General features: G+C 37.0%; 1 protein-coding gene and 1 non-coding gene across 2 annotated transcripts; both read left to right on the forward strand.

Moving 5' to 3' along the window:
- The first annotated feature begins 7,700 nt into the window (after positions 1-7,700).
- TRNAM-CAU lies at positions 7,701-7,785 on the forward strand. The gene is given in 2 exon segments: positions 7,701-7,738; positions 7,750-7,785. It is a non-coding gene; the product is annotated as a tRNA-Met (tRNA).
- Positions 7,786-7,840: 55 nt separating this feature from the next.
- LOC112173946 (guanine nucleotide-binding protein-like NSN1) lies at positions 7,841-12,921 on the forward strand. Its single transcript, XM_024311636.2, has 9 exons — positions 7,841-8,000; positions 8,209-8,450; positions 8,644-8,764; positions 8,891-9,064; positions 10,568-10,785; positions 10,909-11,173; positions 11,367-11,546; positions 11,667-11,878; positions 12,342-12,921. The coding sequence occupies exons 1-9, from the start codon at positions 7,982-7,984 to the stop codon at positions 12,723-12,725; spliced, it is 1,815 nt and encodes a 604-aa protein (XP_024167404.1). The 5' UTR covers positions 7,841-7,981; the 3' UTR covers positions 12,726-12,921.
- The last annotated feature ends 10,207 nt before the right edge of the window (positions 12,922-23,128 follow it).

Genomic DNA, 23,128 nt, shown 5'->3' on the forward strand with positions numbered 1-23,128 from the left:
GTTGCTCTAACAAAATTAACTTCTCCATTAGCCCATTTAACCAAAAAAAAAAAAAAAGAGTCAAATGACCATTTTGTAATAAGCTCAATTAATAAATTACAAGACTGTCACTCCCTCATGAGCCAAATGTGAAATGACAGTGTATTTCCTCTACTCCTTCATTAGCTCAGTCGGCAAACCCTCCTCTAATGCTTTGCTCTTTTCAATCTTTGGCTCTTCTTTTTCTGCTCGTGCTGGGGTATATATTTAGCTTTATGAGTTGACAGTGAACTAGTGGATGTATGAGAAGGCTATTTGTGCTAAGTCTTAAGGGAAAGATCTATAGCTGTACGCATTGTCGAACCCATCTGGCTTTTTGTGTAGACATAGTTTCCAAGATTGTCGATCAATTAAAGATTTAAACTTTGACATTTTTTTTTTGTGGTAGTCTCTTGGAATTTCATTTGGATAGTAATGAATTTTTGCCTTCTTTTGGATTTTGTGTTTGGTTTTGGTTTTCTAGTTAGTTGGTATACATGCTATTAGTTTTATGGAATCATGAATAAGATGGATTAGTTTATCTGCTTTTGTGATTGCAAAACAATGTTTTTTTTGCTTGTTTTTGACAACCTTTTTTTTTCCTAACTTTTTTTTTTGAAGGGAAATGATCGTCATATATTCATAAGCTTAATGGGTACAAAAAGAAGCTAAAAAGGTTCGTATAAAAGGAGGGACAAAACCACTCCAACTAGATCAAAATCAAAAGTGAGAGCCGCTAACTTAATTACTCAAATTATGAGCAACTGAATTTACCTCTCTATAAACATGAGAAAGAGAGGAACAAGGCAGGGAAGCCAATAAGTACCCAATGTCTTCAAAAACACGGCCTAGAGGTGAGGAGTCAACTCCTCCAGAGCCAACAGCTGATACCAAAAGGATGACACGCATAAATCAAGAAATGGTCCGAATCTTTTTCTAACTTAAAAGTAAAGGAAGTTAAGTGTGTGTTTTAAATTTTTTTATTAACAGTCAATAATTTTTTTTTATTGAGGGTTGATAAAATTTTTATCAAGGAAGAAGATGAGAAGAAATCACATGTAGAGGTGATTTTGGGGCTTTGGTTATTGACCTTAACAAAAAAAAAATTATTGACGTCCCTCAATAAAGTTGCCTACAACTCTTGCACTTATTATTGACTTTCAATAAAACTCCATACAACTCATAAAAGCAAGATAATGGTTATTTTTTTCCAACAAAAAAAGGAAAGACAATGGTAATTTTGCACTCATTATTGACCCTCAATGAAACTGCATACCACTCTTGACAGTAAGAAAATAATAATTTTGCACTCATTTTGAGTCTCATTAGAACTGTTATAACTCAAAAAAGCTTTCAAATCTACAGTTTGCTCTCATTATCGACTCTCAACAAAACTGACAACAACTCACCAAAACTTTTTTTTTGGGAAAGAAGATGAGAATAAATTAAATTTAGAGCTAATTTTGGGAATTTGGTTATTCACACTCAATAATTTGTTTTTATTGAGGGTCAATTTTAAAATATTTTTTATTAAGTGTTAATAAAAATTTTGGTGAGATCTCCAGGGAAAAGTGTCATTTTTAAGCCCCGTCAGCAACTCAACAGCTAAGTTAACATATTGACTAAGTGCAACTCCAACAACTTCCCCATATTTTGATTTTTTTCTATTTTAGGGGAAAATATGCCTATTTTGCTCCAACAGATTCTCTATTTTAGGGATAGTGAGGAAAGAGAAAATAAAATTACTTGAATTTACAGCAATCTCTAAAATTTTAAGGAAAAATTATGGAGATTTTAAAAATTGCTGTAAAATAGGGAATTTGTTGGAGCTTGAGAAGAAAAAGGGCTAAACCTTTGATTTTTGCTTCCATATAATACAAAAATTATAGGGAATCTGTTGGAGTTTCTCTAACAACTAAAACAAATTTGATTGTTTTTGTAAGCATATGAATGTTAGGGCCAGTTTGGCCTCAAGGTTTAGGCAGCTTAAGCTACTTATTTATTAATTTAAGTCAGATTGGGTGTTTGGTAAAACAATAGGTTGCTGATTATAATTCAATCTCCCACTTCCCAATGTATATTCACAAGCCGCTATATTCCTACTTCTAGATTAAGAGATTTCAGAAGTTGAGATCACTTCTTGGCTTTATCTATATTGCCCTCATCCAATTCCATCAACTTCACAGTTCAACTGGTCTCTTCTTTGGGAAAAATGATGAAGGTTATATTGGCTTTCCAGAAGATTAGGGATAGCCAAACTTTAACAAGAGCATAGCTTTCCTTGAATCTAATTAAGGGTGTAGTCCTAGATCTTCTCTTCGTCTAGAGGAAGGACATCACATAAATTAAGATATTGCACTCATATATATATATATATATATATATATATATATATATATATATATATATATATATATATTGGAATAGGGGTTTGGAACCTAACCTAGCTGGGAGGCTCAGCCCCACGCCCGGTTCCATTTATTGAATTAGACATATGCAACGGGCGGGGAGGACATAAAACTTGAACCCCGTGCTACATAAGAAATACTACAATAATCCTCATAGAGAACATCCGCAATAATAGCAGGAGTCTCATCTAACCAAACATCATCAATATAAAACAGGCTAGCAAGGTGTGCAAGTCTATTTGCAACGCCATTTGCTTCATGGAAAATATGTTGAATCCTAACTGATTGAAAAGCAGTCAAATAATCTTTACAATCATCTAAAATTCGACTTACCTCCGAGAAATTTTCCTCCCCATTCTGAAGTGCAGCAACTAGAAGGGCAGAGTCGCTTTCAATATCTACTTTTGTCCAACCTTGATGAATATCAAGAAGAAGGCCAGCTCTACATGCCTCGGCCTCCATATTAATAGCCGAGTGAGCATGTACAAAAGGCCTAGCAATAGTAGCTATACTCGTGCCCATATCGTCTCTGACTACAACACCAATACCCCCACAACCACTATCAGCTCTGAAAGCCCCATCAACATTAATTTTCAGTCTCCCCCGCAGAGGGTTCTGCCATTTCGTCATAGGCCTCTTCTTTTGCTTACTCACCTTCGGATTGAATTTTTGGTACTCCTCCAAATGTCTAAAGGCCCACTAAATCATATGCATCGGCTGAAAATAGGCACTCCTCCACACCATATTATTCCTCTCCGTCCATATAGTCCACAGGCACATCAACACTAGATCAATCTGGGCTTTGTCCAACATGTCCATCAATTCAAAAATCCACTCCTTCACACATCTTGCTGGATGACTTTTAGCCTGCAATTTCAAAAGCCCCATTTCCCAAAAGCATTGTAAGGCAGAACAATTTTTAAAGACATGTGTACCTGTCTCAATCTCCTTGCAGCAGAAAATACATCTCAAATCAGGAAGGGACACATGGCGCTGTGCTAGTGCAGCTCTAGTGGGAATTATGCCATTCAATAGCCGCCATGCAAAGCTACGTACTTTAGGAGACACCCATGCGGACCAAACCATGTTCCAATATTTTCGTAGTCCATTACCATCTCCATCATTAGAGGACAACGCCCTTTCATTACACTTCAAGGAGTAGAGGTAAACATGATAACCACTTCGAACCGTAAACACACCCTTAGGATTATGGTGCCATATTAATCTGTCTGCAGCACCTCTAATGCTCAAAGGGGTACATGCAATTCTCTTCACCTCCTCATCAGTAAACAACTCTATTAGAATATCAATAAGCCATTCTTTGTTCTCATCATCTATTAGTTCTGCCACAACCATGTCCTCTGTTCCCTCCATCATGGGTGAAAAAGGTTTGAAAGAATAAGGTAGACTGAGCCATGGATCCCTCCAAACAGAAATGTCGCATCCATCCCCAACCTGAAAACGGACACCTTTTTTCAAAACCTCTCTTCCAGCAATGATACTACGCCAAGTATATGAAACTCCATTCTTAAGTTCAGCCTCCATGAACGAGCAATTTGGGAAATATTTCGCCTTCAAAAGTTGTGCAATTAGGGAGTCTGGATGTTGTATCAATCTCCAGCCTTGTTTAGCCAAAAGAGCTAGATTAAAGCAATGCATATTTCTGAACCCCAAACCTCCTTCACTCTTAGGGCGACACATCTTTTCCCATGAAAGCCAATGTATTTTCCTATCCTCCTCAGTCCCACCCCACCAATAACGAGCCATTAATTGCTCCATTGTATTGCACAAGTGCTTCGGTAATTCGAAACATCCCATAACATATAACGGAATAGCCTGAGCCATAGCCTTAATTACCACTTCATTTCCGGCACCACTTAGAGTCTTCTCCCTCCAACCTTGAGTCTGCTCTCTAATCTTTTCGTTCACAAACTCAAACGCTTCCTCCTTCGAGTAACTGATCTCAATGGGCAAACCCAAGGTACTTTTCATGTTTCTCCACTCTAGTCACACCCAGAATACCAGCCAACTCCTCTTGAAACACTAAGCTCACATTTTTGCTAAAAGAAATACTACTCTTCTGATAATTAACCTGCTGCCCTGAGAACTTCTCATACTCTAGTAAAATATTTTTTAATGCTAAACAATCTGGTACCTCAGCCTTGCAGAATATAAAAGAGTCGTTGGCAAAGAACAAATGACTGATCCTTGGAGCTCCCCTACAAATCTCCACCCCATGTAGTGTATCCAACCTTTCAGCCCGTGAAATGAGTCGGGATAAAACCTCGGCACAAATAAGAAACAAGTAAGGTGAGATAGATTTCCCTTGCCTCAGACCTCTCGATGGCAAAATTTTACCTCTAGGTACCCCATTAATAATGAAAGAGTAGGTGACAGTACGAACACACCCCATTATCCACCGAACTCATCCATCACAAAACCCCATTTTTAGCATAACATCCTTTAAGAATGTCCACTCAACTCGATCATATGCCTTACTCATATCCAACTTTAATGCACAATAGCCTTTCTTCCCACCTCTACGTCTTTTTAAACAATGAGCTATCTCGAATGCCATTAATGAATTATCCGAAATCAACCGCCCGGGCAGAAATGCACTCTGAAAAGGAGAGATTAATGAATTAAGAAGAGGCTTCACACAGTTGGCCAAGACCTTCGATCCAATCTTGTAAATCACATTGCAAGGCTTATCGGTCGCAATTGAGACATATACTGCGGAGTTTTCACTTTCGGTACCAACGTAACAAAAGTATCATTCACTAATCTAAAATAGTCTTCAGACCCAACAAAACTTCTCACCGCTGCCACTACATTATTACCCACCAAATCCCAGAAAGAGTGGTAAAAACAGGGAGCAAACCCATTAGGCCCAGGTGCCTTTGATGGGTGCATGTTCTTCACAGCTGCAAACACCTCCTCCTGATCAATGCTGCGCGTCAACATCTAGTTCTCTTCCTCAGTTATAACACATGGTATTGCTTCTAGAATATTTTGGAAGCATATGGGTTGTGAGGACATAAATAACTCCATGAAGTATGACACCACAACCTGCTCTAACTCCTTGTCATCCGTACACCACTTCCCTTCACTATTGAAAAGCCTTTCAATCGAATTCTTCTTTTTTCTGTTTTTGGCTCTCTGATGGAAGAATTTGGTGTTTAAGTCACCATCTGAGAGCCCGAAGATCTTAGCTCTCTACTTCTAAAAGGCTTACTCTTTCTGCAACAATGCATGAAGTTTCAATTCGAGCTCAACTCTAGTAACATCAGGGGGAGCAAAGCACGAGATATCATAGAAGACGGCTAATTTAGCTCTAGTGTTATCAATCTCCTTCTTAAGGCTACCAAAATGCTCCTCACTCCAATCCTCTAAAGCACGTCTAGTAGCATTAATTTTTTTACACAACGTGCTAAAAGGCTCCAACCCAGTAATACTTTCCCAACCCTTCTTAACAACCTCCCTACACTTCTCATCCTGTAACCAAAACTCCTCAAACTTAAATCTCTTCCTCCTTTTTTTTTGCTCTCTCACTACTAATAGGATAGGCAGATGATCAGATGTGCTTGGGATTAAATGTCTCACACATGACGCCGGGTACAGATCCTTCCAACTACCATTCCAAGTAAAACGATCCAATCTGATCTTCACCCCCCTCCCCCCCCCCCCCCCAATACCCCTCCATGTAAACTTCTGGCCTAGAAATTTAATATCCCCAAGATCACAAAACTCAAGAGCAACCTGCATACCCTTCATTTGCGATGCACATCTCATAACACCCCCCAACTTATCTGAGTTTGAAACAATCTCATTGTAATCATCCCTAACTACCCACGACATATTTCCTTGCAAGCTTAACTGACGTAACAAGTTCCATGTACGATACCTTTCCTCTAACTTGGGTTTACCATACAGCCCCGTGAATCTCCACCTCTTAGGATCCCCAACCTCCCTAACTATGACATCAATATGATTATCAGAAAAGGATTGCAATGCTACCACTGTATCATCACTCCAAAAAATACCAAGTCCCCCAGCCCTACTGACGCCCTTACCCTCCTTTTTAACGAATTTACAACTAACTGCAAATGCATTTTTCCAACCCAACTGAGATCTAATATTAGAGACTTCTTCTGTCGTGCACTTAGTTTCACTCAGAAATATTAATTTGGGATGATTGAGGGATAATATCCTTTTAAGCCCTGTAACTGTCCAAGGGTTCCCAATCCCTTGGCAATTCCAATATAAAGCATTCATTGCTCGTGATGGGTCAAAGTCGGACCCATCACGAATGAACAGTTTCGAGCTCGTCCCAAGCTCATTACCTCTTTCTTCAGAGATTTTCACTTCCAGCAGCCCCTTTATACCTACTGCCACCCACTGGGAAACCCTTCTTCATTGCATAACCCTTCGTATTGGTAGGCCTCTGGAATCCCGGGGCCAACCCGGCCAGCTGCTGACCCCTTTCATCAGTCCCCGACGACCCCGTTCCACTAGACCCAGACTTCCCTACACTTTGGGGTTGAAGCGGGGAGGAGTCTCATATATTTGATAGGTGAGTTTGTCTTATTTGGTTATCAGCTCACTATTTGGTCTTTTGTATTAGTGAACATGAACATATTTGGCATTGTATGTTTTTCACTCTTTTAGTCAGTGAGGATTCGGGTGATGAAACAAAAGGTCAAGATCGCACCCGCAATTATTTCTTTTATTCAAAATAAAAAATGTATTTCCCGAACATACAAAATTCATAATAAATAGCTTTAACATCCGAAAGATTTCACGGATATTACTATGGATTGGTTGTGACGCATACTTCTTGAGTCAATAAATTGAAGATTCACTTAAATATAATTAAAAAAAAAAAAAAATCTCAAATGTCGTTACTACTTATCGAGAAATAAAATTAATCTCATCTTAATTCCTTAATTTTTTTCATGTCTTTCTGGTCATTGACTAAACTCACAACACTTTTATACCAAGGTTCACCAAACACTTAAACACTGTTTTTGTACTCACAGCACTGTTAAAAGCAGAATTTACCAAACTAAACAGCTGATTATTTTCACAACACAGCTAAAGTTGCTTTAAAATTAATCACCTCAGGGCTAAACTAGGCCTTAGTGATAAAATTTGAAGAGTAAGGACTAAACTTCTCTTCGGTCCACAGTTAATTTTTTTTTTTTTTAAAGAAAAGAAAATTATAATAAATATTAATATAATAAATATTAATGAAGGGCGGGGTAGTACAACATCGGGGTGGTGGCGCAGTTGGCTAGCGCGTAGGTCTCATAGCTTCTGAGTGATCCTGAGGTCGAGAGTTCGAGCCTCTCTCACCCCAATTGTTTTTGGTTTTTTTTTTTTGCTCTTTCCAGCCTTGCGAAATTCCAAATCTACCCCCTCTACCCTCAACTAGTCTCAGCTCTCCTTAAACCCTAATTCTCCCAAAACCCAGAAGAGCGGCTACTCACTCTGTTTTGCATATGAACCTAAAGCTCATACCCAATTCTGAATCTGAATAGCCAGCACCAGCGAAGATGGTAAAGAGAAGCAAAAGTAAGCCAAACCTGAATTTCACTGCAAAGCATTCATCTTTTTTTGGATTGCTTGGGAATTGGGTTCCTTAATTTCAATGCAAAGCATTCATCTTTTTTTTGTTTTTTGATTGATTGGGAATTGGGTTCCTTAATTTCAATGCAAAGCATTCATCTTTTTTTGTTTTGTGATTGATTGATTGATTGATTTGGGAACTGGGTGATTGCAGAGAGCAAAAGCAAGAGAGTGCCTCTGAAGAAGAAGTACAAGGTGATAAGGAAGGTGAAGGAGCACCACAAGAAGAAGGCCAAGGACGCCAAGAAGCTCGGCTTCCAGCGCAAGAAGGTCGAGAAGGACCCAGGTATCCCTAACGACTGGCCCTTCAAGGAGCAGGAGCTCAAGGCCCTCGAAGCTCGCCGCGCTCGTGTCATCGATGAAATCGAGCAGAAGAAAGCTGCCCGCAAAGAAAGGGTATTCCTTTTTAGCTTTCCTAATTTCTTTTGCCTATTCACATTAGGTCTGAAACTCAAGTTTCTATCATGTGTGTTTGCATTTGATTGTGAGCTTGCGAAACTTTAACTGTTTAGATGGAACAGCTTACCCTGGTTTTAGTACATGGTTGCAGTTTTTATGGTGATAGTGATAATTCTTTGTGCTTATTCAGGCTCAGAAGAGGAAGCTGGGAGAGTTAGAGGAGGACGATGATGAGGACGAGGACTCCAAGTTGGATGAAATACTAGAGGAAAAGAGTACTGATGATTCCATTGGGTTTGCTAAGAATAGGGGTATGTTATTACTTAGTTGTTTCCTGAAGATGCCTTACTGATGGTGAAACTGAGAATTCAGCTTCAGTTTATTGTTACCTTTTCTATATTATAATTGGTGGTTGTTTGGTTTTTCCCTACATACAGATAGCTCAGATAGGGCTTTCTACAAGGAGTTGGTTAAAGTTATTGAAGCATCAGATGTCATTTTGGAGGTTCTTGATGCTCGAGATCCCCTGGGTACACGATGTGTTGATATGGAAAAGATGGTGAGGAAGTCGGGTCCTAATAAGCATCTTGTGTTACTTCTTAACAAAATCGGTAATGCCCTTCTCTCTCTCTCCACACACACACATGTAAAGTGTGCTTTGTCTGTGTGAGCTGATACTCTAATACACAATATATGTGCCTGGTTTCTCTCAGTCTGTAGATACAATAAGTTTCTTATATCCCTACTTTCCTAATTTCTCGGTATATCCTCAGGAACACAAAACCTGGAATTTTCATTTTATTATTTTTTGCACAAAACCAGGACAGTGACAACAAGTCTTTTCAGATGAGAGATTCCATATATCTTTTAGATTTAGTCAAACTTCTTCAAAGGATTATGAAAAAGAACATGGAAACTACTTCAAAGGATTATGAAAAAGAACACGGAAGCTATCATGCTTGAATTTTTCAAGAAGAACCAGGTTTCACCATTTAGAAAAGCCTTTATGAGCAAGAAGCACACTTCTCAAATAGCTTATTATTTATTTATGAAACATAAGTAGTTTAATTTTGGACTTTTTACTCAGTTTAAATGGTTTGCTAAAAATTTTTAGCTTCCTAAATATGAGGAATATTGTTTTGGTCATGAAGGAAAGCATGTTGTCAATCTTTTGACCAGAAATGGTTCATTCTATAGGGTTCAAAGCAAGACCTTAGATTCTTAGAAGCAGGATGCAGAAGGGAATTGGTGCAGGATCAAGTTATAGGGGCCTGTTTAAGCCACCTTAGCTGGCCAAAGGGAAAAGGATAAACAGTTTATGGATGGCCATATGAGCTTATTACTTAAACCCATCTGAGCTTCTTAATAGTAGGTATGATAGATATGAGCTTCTTAATAGTAGGTATGATAGATGAATTAGCTATGTCAGTTTATGTATGAGTTAGTGGTTGAGCTTGAAAAGCTCTCTTAGGACTTGTCTTACAACATGGAAGGAAATTAAAAAACAGGAAGATGTGGTCAACAACCTCCACACTCGAGAGTTACTCGTGAATCTTAGGTGCCTAACCTTATCCAGTTTTAAGTGGTATAAGGATAGTTTTTTAAGTGCGTTTAACAACCTTACCTACAGAAAAAGTTAGAAATAGGCTAAAAGCTAAGCACAGAGGCCAGATACCTTTCTCCCAATGCACCTCTGTAGACACCTTTATCCAATATGGAGGACTGTCCTTTGAAGGTTGTGCAGTAGGAATCGCACTATGCACTATACATATGTGTGTGTGTGTGGTTACATCTGTATTGTATGTACGCACTAACTTAGCTGCAAAAATTATGAGAAAGATGGTAATGGATTTTCTACTTTGAGCAAAATTATTCGGTATGAAGTAATAGGGATGTCTAACACAGGTGTAATGGAAAGTGAAAGTAGGAGAAATTTTAGTGCTCTCAACATGAAATCCACCTTCCCTTATCATCCTCGTATAGACTTTTTGAATGATACAAAACATTAGTTGTGGAGATGGATCTTTATGATCAACCACTATATGATTTTTCAAATGTTTTCCTGCATCTCAACTCGAATCCTTTATTGATTATTATGGTTTCTTGAATCTCAGATCTTATCCCGCGTGAAGCTGTTGAGAAGTGGCTCACTTATCTTAGGGAGGAGTTGCCAGCTGTTGCCTTCAAATGCAGCACCCAAGAACAAAAATCAAACTTAGGGTGGAAATCGTCCTCTAAAAAATCAAAACCTAGCAACCTTTTGCAGACTAGTGACTGTCTAGGAGCTGAAACTCTTCTTAAGTTGTTGAAGAACTATTCAAGAAGTCATGAGGTATATCATTGGTTTCTAATGATTTTCACATCTCTATCTACAATTTGGGCATTTGTCACTTGAACTTGAGTTTTAAAGTTTCAAATTATTTTAAGTATAAATGTGATCCTTTGTCTTTGGCAGATCAAGAAGTCGATTACAGTGGGTATTATTGGCCTACCTAATGTTGGTAAGAGTAGTCTCATTAACAGTTTGAAGAGATGCCGTGTCGTCAATGTTGGTTCCACTCCAGGGTTAACAAGATCACTACAAGAAGTCCAGTTGGATAATAATGTCAAATTGATAGATTGCCCTGGTGTTGTAATGCTCAAATCTACAGAAAATGATGCCTCTATAGCTCTTCGAAATTGCAAAAGAATTGAGAAGTTAGAGGATCCAATTGGTCCAGGTATCTAGCTATTGCCCCATTTTTCATTTAAGCGTATTTAAAAACTTGCTCGAGTTCCATTTGCTGCATATTGCAACCCTCTAGGATTTGGTTTTGCTGCTGCATATTACAAGGCTGTAACCCAGTTGATGCTATGCCTGACAATGCATTTTTATTTTTTTAAAGTTAACACACTGTCACCTTTCTTGAGCAGTGAGGGAAATTTTGAAGCTCTGCCCAGCCAGATTGTTAGTATCTATATACAAGCTCCCAAGCTTTGATACCGTTGATGACTTTCTGCAGAAGGTGGCTACTGTTAGGGGTAAGCTGAAAAAGGGTGGTGTTGTAGATATTGGAGCTGCAGCCAGAATTGTTCTGCACGACTGGAATGAGGGTATGTATTTGTATTCCCTTCATATAGGTGTTAAGGACAAGAGTGACTGGAAATACTAAATTGTAGATAAAAAATATACTGAAACGTCAAATTTGATGCGACATATTCGTCATGTTTCAGGTAAAATTCCGTACTACACTATGCCCCCAGCTAGGAGTCAAGAAGAACCTTCAGAGGCGAAAATTGTTTCGAAGCTGGGCAAAGAGTTGAACATTGACGAAGTATACAATGGAGAATCTTCATTCATTGGAAGCCTCAAATCTGTTAATGATTTCCATCCTGTTGAAGTTCCTCCCAGTTGCCCACTCAGTTTTGATGAGGATATGGAAGAGGTTTGTGATCTGTACTGATGATACCATAAGCTTTGGAATCCTTTTTTAATGACCTGTTCTTGTTTTTTGACAAGAACAGGGCTGCCTTGAACTTCCCAAATAATAGATAGGTTGATCAATGAAAACTGTTTTAAAAGCTACTCCTGTTTTGGACCACTGTTTTGTGGTTATCATATGCTCATCACTGTGCCTTGGAGATATGAGAACACACGGGATGGTAGCATATTCATATTTTGATTTTCTTGGTTCAAAATGAACAGTCTATGCTGGCAAATTGAACTACCTTTGCTGTTCACATTTTGATTTTCTTTGTTCATAGTATGTCAAACTGAACTGTCTTTGCATGGTGTACAAATTTTTTCAATAGCTTCATAGGAAGCCAGCTAATTAGAATTTGGTTTTAAATTATGTGGAGGATTATTGGTTTTAAATTCAACCTGATTTATATGTTGTCATGCATCAGAATAAAAGACCATCAAGTCAAGCTAATGGAAGTCCCAAGGATATGGTTGATGAAGACGATGACCAGTCCATGGCAGTTGAAGAGGATGATTCAGGCAAGGCAAAAGAAAAGACGGCTACCAAAACTAGCAGGCAGAATGAGAAATTGTATGCAGCTGAAGGTATGCTTAATACAAAGAAGAAGAAAGCAGAGAAGAAGATGAGGAAAAAGGCCAAATCAGCTTCTGCGGATGCTATGGAAGATGATTATGATTTTAAAGTTGATTACATCAAGAAGGGATCTGCCATGGATGTTGGTGATGGCATTGGGGGAAAAGATGACGGTCAAATTATTGGAAAGGTACCTATGTCTGGTATTGGATTTGATGAACCAGAGGAAGAATGAACTGTATTTTTCCAAGTGCCGTTTAAGTAAAATCCTGATGTTGCCTGCCTTTTTTTTTTTTTAACGTATATTTTTTAATTATGCTTTAAGTTTCTTCTTTCACAAAATATGTTCTGTATGATCACGCCCAGACTTTGTGCGGACAAGATTTACAATTACCTATTAATCAAATCCTGATTATTTTTTCTTCTGCTTATTTCTGCTTCATTAAACTGTTTCTCTGTTCGAAAGCAACACTTATTTCTCCCAGGCCATCAGAATGTTGGGAATTTATCAACATATAAAAGATGGATGCATACTTCCATACCACAGGAATGCTTATTCTTTTTTTTTTTTTGGTTACAAGGAAGCCCGAAAGGGCCAAGAAAGAAAGAAACTAACTAGGGAACAAGAAGTTAGAGCCTACAACTCTAGTATGGCCACTGCCAGCAACATCATCAAGGAGGTTGATCCCAGAAAATTGTTCCTCTAGAGAAGTTGATACTATCCTTTGCCAAAATATCCGCTGTAAAGTTCCTTTCCCTATGGATATGGTGGATAGAACAAAGATCAAACTCTTGTATCATGTCTTTGCAATTGGCAATAAGAGTCCCAAGAGGGTGACTATCAATATTTCCAGAATTTATGAGATTAACCACAATGGCCGAATCACTTTTAACTTCCAATCTTTTAATGTGGAGATCAAGGGGAAGCTTTAAGCCAATGTAAAGGCCCCAAGCTTCAGCTTCGACAATCTCACCAACTCCCATACTGTGAGTGAACCCTTTAATCCAAACACCAGAGCTGTTCCTAATGAGACCACCACCTCCAATCACTCCTGCATAAGATCTGGAACCATCAATATTCAATTTGAAATTGTTTGCAGCAGGTTTCATCCATTGAAGGGTTACAAACTGATGGGGTCTATTATCAATACTAGGCTTGGAAGCAATAGAAATCTTGGTAGCATACTGAAGAATAATTTCTTTAGGATTATGAGGAAAAGTGAAATGAACCTCAAAGATGCCTTTGTTCCTCCATTTCCAAATGTACCAGCAAACAAGGATGAAGAATTCATTCCAATCAAAGGAAAGCCATTTACATCCTTTCTGGAGAAGATTAGCAGCAATCCAAGGCAAAGAAAGATTGTTGGTCTACTATGTACAGGAATGCTTAGAAAGATTTCATATTTTTGCGCATGTAATTTAGAAGCTGAAGCTGAAATATTTAGTTGAATAAATCTACTATGGGACTGATGGAGTGATATCATATCTTTGAGCTTGGCTAAAATTATACAAACTCAGTGTGCTCTCTCTTTTTTTTTTTTTTTTTTTTTTTAAGCCTGAAATTAGACCATTATGCGCGAAGTGGATGCATGGTCTCTCTCTGTCACCACCCCCCCTCCCCATCGATTTGTATGTTCATTATGTTGATGGTTGAGTTTGACTTTTTATTTTTCGTTTGTTTAGTATGATGAGTTCTTTTGTTTGGATTTTATCATCTAAATTAGATGCGGTGACCCATGAGAACCAAGTATTTTGGTTATATTTTCAAAATACCAAAGAATATGCTTCTTATATCAACCAATATATTAAACTTAGCATACTAAATCCTTCTCTATCTATCTTTATTTATTTATTTCAATCTTAGAATTGAATTAGGATAGTATGCTCATCCTGTTTTTACATTATTGGAGGTATTGTATCACTTCATTTCCAACCTTTGGCAAGACAAGGAAAGAGAAAACGATTGATAAAAGGGACAACAAATATGACTTTCATGCCAGCTACGAAAGAACGACATGAATTGGAAGAATAGAAAGAGAAAAGAAGACAAAACTTGTCAACATAGATATAATCAAAGAATAATATAGGATAATATAGGATAGAACGAGTTCTATACGTTCTTCTTTTTTCTAATTATAGTCATGAGTTCACTGATTTGCGGTTCAATTTATTTGGAGGTGAGGGGTGAAATTGACAACCTATTTTTAAAAAATCACACTCTGCTCCATGTACTTGTCCATTAAAATATTACTCATAAAAATAGGTGTGATTTGTAAAAACAAGTGTGATTTGTACATGTCCAGTACAGAGCGAGTTATATATGTTCTTCTTTTTTCTAATTATAGTCATGAGTTCAATGATTTGCGGTTCAATTTATTAGGAGGTGGGGGGTGAAATTTACAACCTGTTTTTAAAAAATCACACTCTGTTACATGTACATGTCCATTAGAATATTACTTATAAAAATAGGTGTGATTTGTTAAAAAAAAAAAAAAATATTGTCAATTTCAATCCTTATTATTATATTTTAAATTTTTACATTACGGATGTTATGCTTTATTTAAGGCCCCTTAGTATTTCCCTCAATTTTTGTTTTAATATATATGAGGGTTTTATACATGGTACGTATATACATTGTATCTAGCTAAAAAACCAACTAATTTTTTTTTTTCGGTCAAATAATTAGTTGGTATGAACCTCACTCTTTCTCCGTACATATTTGGGTGGTATGGACCACTTACTCTTTCTCCGTACATATTATGCACATGTCTGACGTAATAAATAATGATTCACGCATCACACGGTACTGTTAATTGCATGGACATTACGTACGGTATGATTTTCCACAAATTAAATTAACAACATCTATATGCTAGCTTACTTAAGTAATTAAAGAAAAAAATAATTAAAATTAGCTAGCACTAACAATATCAATTTCTAGAGTTTTTCTATTGGAACCTCATAATTTACTCACTTGACTTCCTATGCTTTTTACACCCTCCTAATAACCTCATTCATATAATTTGCAAACAAACTATTATGTTTAAAATAAAAAACTTAGTCATCAGTATTAATTAAGCAAACAACCCTTAAGGTTAAATTTTCAAAATACCTGAAATTGCCCCTTCTTTTATTAAATTTTAAAATCTGTTGTTTAATGTATATAGGCTATAATAGTAACTTGATAAGTATAAAAAACAGAAAATGAAAAAAAAAAAAAACACACACACAACGTGAGAGGCTTGGAGCAGTTCTTTCCCAACTGCATTAGAACTACAATTGCAGTTTGGAAAGAGCATTCTTATTTGAAAACAAAAAAAAAAATCAGATTAATATTACATAAATATATAACAAAAAGAAAAAGAAAATTGACACAGGCGTTAGCGTGTGTTAAGAGGATAGTTTCAATGATTTAATTACTCTATAAATCATAATTACATATCCATTCCTTAATCAGATAATATAAATCTCTTTTTCAATAAAAGCAAATCAAACACAAGGTATTGAGTTTCAAAAATTAATTTCTAATCAATAAGAAAATAACATGAACTATTATGCGGTTTTTTTTTGTTTTAGCAGTGCAAAAAAAAAAAAGATTAATCTTTTTTCTTAATGTTTGTTTTATTTTCAATATTTTTTGTATCTCATGATTAATTATTTAAATATTTATTTAGTTTTCTTTTAGTTAATAGCTCATTTTTTATTTTTTACAAATATAATGGATAGACTTAGATTTAGGTCATAATATGATTTATTTTGTTTTCCCTCACTAATATGAGTTCAATATGTATATCATACATTTTTTTGTCACATGATCTTAATCATAGTTTTAATTCTTATTAAATATATATGAATACTTTAATGAGTATGTAGTGAAATTGGAAAATGAAAATAGATAAGGAGAATAATAAAGAATACAATCTAATGTTATTGAATTGGAAAGTCTAGAGAAAATTAATATAATATTTCTTTGGTATAATTATTGTCCTTAGTAGTCATTTGATAGTAGGTTATATATGTCATTTAATAATTCAAAATAGAGTCAGGTCAAGTGAGAAAATTTGGAGGTCCCAATAGAAACACTCCAATTTCTATTCCCAGAAAGAAAAAGAAAAAAAAGGAAGATGCTCAAATATCCTAATTTTAGGAAAATTATTCTCACTTCTCTCACCAAATTTATGGATTTCCCCATTACTCATAATCTTATTGATAATTTGTTTCTAATCTCCAATTAAGCTCTTTTTTATTGTTTTTTTGTATATTTTTGGGACTATTTTCCTCTCTCCCAATTTCTCACGTTGAGATAAAGTTGGGGAGAGAGAGAGAGTGGGGTCACCTAAGAGTTTGTTGGAACCTCACCGAATTTTTCCAAAACCTCAATCGAGGTCTTCGGACTTTACCGAAATCTCACCGGAAGTCTGCGGGGTCATCGCCGGAAGTCACTGAGAGGTCGCTGGAGGTCCGCGGGGAGGTCATCGAAGATCTCATAAAAGTCTTAGGAGGTTTATTGACCCCCAATAAAAGTTGTTATTGCCCTAAAAAAAAGCCAATAAAATTTTTATTTCCTCCTAAAGAAAGTTTATTGTTTCCCAATCATCAATGAAAAATGAAGATGTTCTTGATTTTGAAAGTTTTAAGAGGTTTATTCCCCAATAAATGTTTATTACCTCCCAATCATAAGTGAAAAATGAAGATGTTCTTGATTTTGAAAGTTTTAGGAAGTTTATTGACCCCTAATAAAGGTTTAATTGAGGGTCAGTAATCACTAATTTGTATTTTCCTCTTCACTGAAATGATTCTTTGTTTTAAAATAAAATTTAGTACCTTGTGGTATAGGTCCAACTTCAATTCAGTCCCTCGACTTTCAATTTCATCAAAAACACCCCCGTAGTGTCATCTTCTCGTCCAACAGGTCCCTCCAACTCAATTCCGTCAATTTCAGACGTTAAGTGCTGACATGACATTTCTAACTTAGCAAAAGTGGGGCCCACACGGAAGTGAAATTTCCAAAATAATCCTGGCTCTTTAATATCTTATTCTCACTCCCTCACGATCTTGTCTCCCTTCTTTTCTTCTCTTCTTCTTCTTCTTCTTCTTCTTCGTTTCTGCTCAGGCTCGTAGATGGCTTCTCAACCCACCTCCGCCACTCCCCACTGACAGTTCGCAGTGCGACCTTGTCTACAAAGCCACCCAATTCATCCTCGTCTGCTCTGCCTCCGATCCTCAAATTCCTAAACGTTGACGCCGACCTCACCCTCCCAATTTCCCAAACGACTCCAACTCAGATTGGTAATCAGACCCCCACTTCTGTTCTCCACTTCTAGAGATGGATGAGGAGGTGAGGGGAGGGCTGGTGTGGGTGTTCTTGGAGGGTTGGTTTAGGTGTTCTTGAAGTCATGCCAATCTTTGGAAAATTTTGGGTCTGTGATCTAAGTTAGAATAGGGGTTGGGTTTGATTTGGGTTGAAAATTTTGGTTTCATGCATTCTGTTTCTATATTGGGTTTGTTTTTACTGCTACTGTGACCAAATTTGAACTGTGGCAACATTACAAGAATGGGGGTTTGGATTTATGTTACAGAAATGGGTTAGATTCTTTTTACTTTTCTCTTTTCAAGATATACTATATTCTGGTTTAGATTTGCATAAACGCATCTAGATGTGCAGAGTCGGGTGGGTTTGTGCTCTGGCAGATGAATCTGGACATGTGGTATGTAGTTTTCAGGGTTCGAATTGAGAAGGGCTTCGGTGGCGGGAGCGTATAGAACAGGAAGCTGTCGGCGTCGAGGCCGGCCATGAGCTCCCAAGAGTTGATGACTTCGGGTCAGACTAGAGTGATCTGGGCTCTGAGAGGGAGGTGGGAAAGATGGAACCCAATGTGATTCGAGAAGGTGGGTGGTGGGTGGGGGTGGGGGGTCGAGGGTGAGGAGGCCGTAGGTGGAAGAGGTGAGGGAGACGATGTGGTGGCTTAAGGCGGAGCTGCCGAGCTGGGAGAAGTCATCGTCGTGGTTGAATTGGAAGAAACGCAACCCATGGTTGTTGGTTGCTTGTCTCGAACTCTGAGCTCAAAGTATGGAGGAGTGAGAGTGAAGCAACAGAAGAAGAAGAAGAAAGGAGGAAGAGACAAGAGGTTGGGACATACAACGAGGGCTTTAATTCAATAATTTGAATTAATAAAAAATTGTGAGGAATTGGGGGTTCAATTTTGAGTTAGAATAGGGCTAGGGTTATTTTGGGAATTACACTTCCGTGTGGGCCCCACTTTTGCTGAGTTGGAAATGTCATGTCAGCACTTAACGTCTGAAATTGACGGAATTGAGTCGGAGGGACCTATTGGACGAGAAGATGATACTGCGGGGGTGTTTTTGATGAAATTGAAAGTCGAGGGACTGAATTGATGTTGGACCTATACCATAGGGTACTAAACAGTATTTAGCCCTAAAATTTACTTAGGGTCTATAAGACTTTTATTGAGATCAATAAAACTTTTATTTTGGTAAATAAAAATAAGTAACAAAGGAAAACAAAATAAGAAGAAGGAAAAAACAACTACCAACCAAAAACTCAGTCAACCAAAAACAATATAAGTAGTCTATTAGATTAACTCAATTGAATATAGTTCAATAGACTCTCAATAACTCTAGACATGAATAGTATACTCATAATATGACTCAACTGTTAGACTAACTTTAAATAGTTAGAGCAACTCAATAGTTTTTCTATAATTTTTGTATTATGGGGAAGCAAAAGTCAAAACTTTAGCCTCTTTTTCTTCTCCAACTCCAACAGATTCTCTATTTTACAACAATCTCTAAAATCTCCATAATTCTTTCTTAAAATTTTAGAGATTGCTGTAAATTTAAGGAATTTTGGTTTCTATTTCCTCACTATCCCTAAAATAGAGATAATTATAGGAAATTTGTTGGAGCAAAAGAGACACATTTTTTCCTAAAATAGAAAAAATTAAAATATGAGGAATCTGTTGGAGTTGCTCTTACTGATTTAGACTCTTAGAGAACAGTGGAGACTTGACTTAGTCTTAGTCTTCCAAGGAGGCTGTTTTTTTTTTTTTTTTTTTTTTCATGCAACTTGCAGTCATGCTCTCATACAGCTTCTAGAATAACTTATCTTTGATATTCCCAGATGTAGTGCAAACCAACAATACGTTCCATACTACAATTTCGGAACCAAATTACTGTTCGGATTGCCACCGGAGCTGCCGCTGCCCAGGGGCAGATCCACATAGAGCCCAGCTTGGGCACTTGCCTAGACTGAATTTTTGATTTTACATTGATTTGGTGTAGGCAAGGGATGTGAAAATGGCAAAAATAGGGCAAAACAAGGTGAATTGGTGAAGAAATGACAGAAATTAGGCAAAATCAAGGCAAAAACAGGGCAAAACCAAGGCAAAATCTTTACAATTGCCTCCAAAATATGAGCTTCTCTCTAATTTTCCTCCATTCCCCTCCTGCCATTGACTTGCCTTACCTGAAAAAAACTTCTAGATCCACCCCTGCCGCCGCCTCCACTCCACTCTCTTCCTTGACATTGGCCTCACCTTCTAAAGCACCAGACGACATCGTTTTGTCGACAACTCCTCCTCTAGTGCCAACATTAACAGTCCTCTCCCTCAATTCTGGCTTGATTATTCTGGCGCCGACCTCCGTTGTGATGGAGCACAACACCGTCTGGCTGTAATTGAATTCCAATCTATTACGTCGTTCTCATCGGCATCGTCATCCGCAGCAGTTGGACTCTATGGAGCAGTTCGCGACGGCCCTCTTCTTCTTTGCGTGGCGGCAAGCTTGTAATCGTTGGCGGCGTTGAAAACGTTTAACCATTTAATTAGCCCTTCATTTTAATTTTATTTAACAGACTACATTTGTTTACACAATTTTGAATGATCAAATTATTATGTATTTGGTTGATTTTTTTTATAAACAAATCATTAAATTAGGTCATATACTAGTGTAAACGAGTAAAAATTCTCGTTTTATAAAAATTCTTGCATAGAAATATAAAGGATTAACGGTTGAAATCATTAAATTAGGTCATATACTAGTGTAAACGAGTAAAAATTCTCAAATTCTTAAAATAAGGAGATCCTCTCTAAAATGGGTCTTTAGACACACACACACACACATATATATATATAATACATTAAAAGGGAATTGCATTAGTCTTCCTTATACTAACTCCAAGAGCAGTTTCCTATCCTCTTCCTTTTTTCTTTCTTTCTTTTTCGAAAAAGAAGTAACTCTCTATTCTGACTTCAAGAGAACAGGATCTCATCATAGACTCATAGTCATATGTATCGCAGAATGGGACAAAGGTAGAGGCAGAAAAGAAGTCAGCAGAGGCACTATGCTGTAGAGTAGCCATGGATTTCACCATTCAGATCACTGTAGCGGCACTTTTTTGGTAGGCGTGCGCCTTTGTCACCTTATTAGACAACGGTTTATGCGCTTTTCTCGCCTTATTTTGTGCCTTTCACGCATCATCCTTGGAATCAAAACCGACTCAATTTAAGGGGAATTTGCGCTTTTCACGTCTCATTTTAAAACATTGTTTCATATTAAAGAATTTCTTCAAGATTCTTGGAATGCTAATAAGATTGTCTTATGAAAATTTAAAAATCGTCACAAGTAATTGATTGGTTGGAACCCACCTAATGATTAATTAATTTTGATGGCTTAGTATTTGTTGTTGGAAAAGCTTTTGTAAGGTTTGTGATTTGCGATAGCAATGGATCCTTTATTATTGCAGATGCTCTTCCCATTGGTTATTTCCATGTTCTCAATGCTGAAGTAATAAGTTCAAAGGCAGGTTTGTTGTGGGCTAAACTACTTGGTATTCATCAGCTTCAATTCGAAGGCGGTTCTCTTTTCCTTGTCTAGATGGTCATGGATTTTTTTCAGCATTCATTGGAGAGTTTCTTTGATTGTTAACAATATTAAGCATATTCAGGCTAGTTTTTCCAAATGATTCTTTCTAATATATCTTCCAAGAGGCCAATATGGTAGCTGAAAAAAAGAAAAAGAAAAAAAAAAGATCCTAATGGGATATTCTTTGTAATATTATTTTTCACGATTAAAAAAATTATATATGTATATAGAGGAAGGATTTAGAGAGGACATTCTTAAACTTAAAATATGAGGATGTTTTTATTTTTAGCATGTACTTTAATAATCTAAACCATTCATTCTCTATTTTCATACACATATATGAATCCTACAAAAATTAGCCAAATTGAAACACGTTTAACCATTTGATCAGCACAATATTTGTTTTAATTTTGTCTAACGGATTACATTTGTTTGCACAATTTTGAATCACCAAATGATACGAATGTGGTTGATTTTTTATAGACATAATTCTTGCATAAGAATCTAACGGATCAAAAGTTGAAATCATTAAATTAGGTCATATACTAGTGTAAAATAATAAAAATTCTCAAATTCTTAAAGTAAGGAGGTTTTCTCTAAAACGGTGTGTGTGTGTGTGTGTGTGTTACATTAAAAAAAGGGAATTGCATTAAAGGAAAATTGAAACCTTTTTTTGAGTTGAATGAGGTTAAAAATTTATTGGAAATTGAGCACAAACTCAGGGTACATGCTTTTCAACATCAATTATAGTATGAATAAAAGAAGGAACAGAAAGGAAAGAGAAATTCTGATCTTGTGCCGAAGCATAGGCTGCCAAAGCATGCGCAGCCTTTTTTGCCTCCCTTCTGACATGAGCAATTCTTGAATTGACCATAAGTGCTAAATCTTCACCTATATCCTCACAAAGCCTCCCAAGGAATGAGGTATTCGGAGTTCTAGCTTGAGTCAACTGTTGCTGCAAAACTAAGCGATCTGTCTAAAAAATAACAAGTTGTAAAGATTGTTCCAGAGAAAATGTTACAGCTCCCCTACAGGCCAATAGCTCGACATGTTCAGCAGATTGAACATGGTCTATTACCTTCCCAACTGCACTGACAAAATTACCATTGGCATCTCTAACCAGAAATCCAATAGCCGCTATGCCATTCCCACCATTATATGCACCATCAAAATTCAATTTTACCCAACCTTGAGGAGGTGCTTTCCATTTCAATTGTCTCCTCACATTCTGAACTCGCTGTAACTTTGAGTTATGAAAGATGAAATTACTAAGTCTGCTAGAAGACATGAGAGCTATATCACAAGCTGAAGTGATTTTGTTTTCCCACACTCTAACATTCCGTTCTTTCCAGATTCCCCAAATCAAAAATAAAAGCTGAGCAAAGGCAGTCTTTGACAATTTCTCAGAGCAAAATGTCAACCAACTCAAGGCATCCAAATCATCAGAATCAGTCCCTAGACAACAACCCTTGATGCTAACATTGGTACTAAACACATCCCTTGTAAAAGTACAATTATGACACATATGAATAACTGTCTCTGCATCAGCATTGCACAGAACACAAATCTGAGACTCCAACTCCACATGTCTAGAAGCTAATCGGTCCCTAGTAGGTAAGATATTATGACACATTTTCCATGCAGTAACCTTAGCAGAACTAGGCATCTTAGCATTCCAAATTTTTTTCCAAACTCGCTGATTAGCCACAACAGAAGAAGGAAGAGTAGAAGCATTTTTTGAGAAGGCAAAACGAT

Source organism: Rosa chinensis, chromosome 6 (assembly GCF_002994745.2).
Source record: "Rosa chinensis cultivar Old Blush chromosome 6, RchiOBHm-V2, whole genome shotgun sequence".
Taxonomy (NCBI): Eukaryota; Viridiplantae; Streptophyta; class Magnoliopsida; order Rosales; family Rosaceae; genus Rosa; species Rosa chinensis.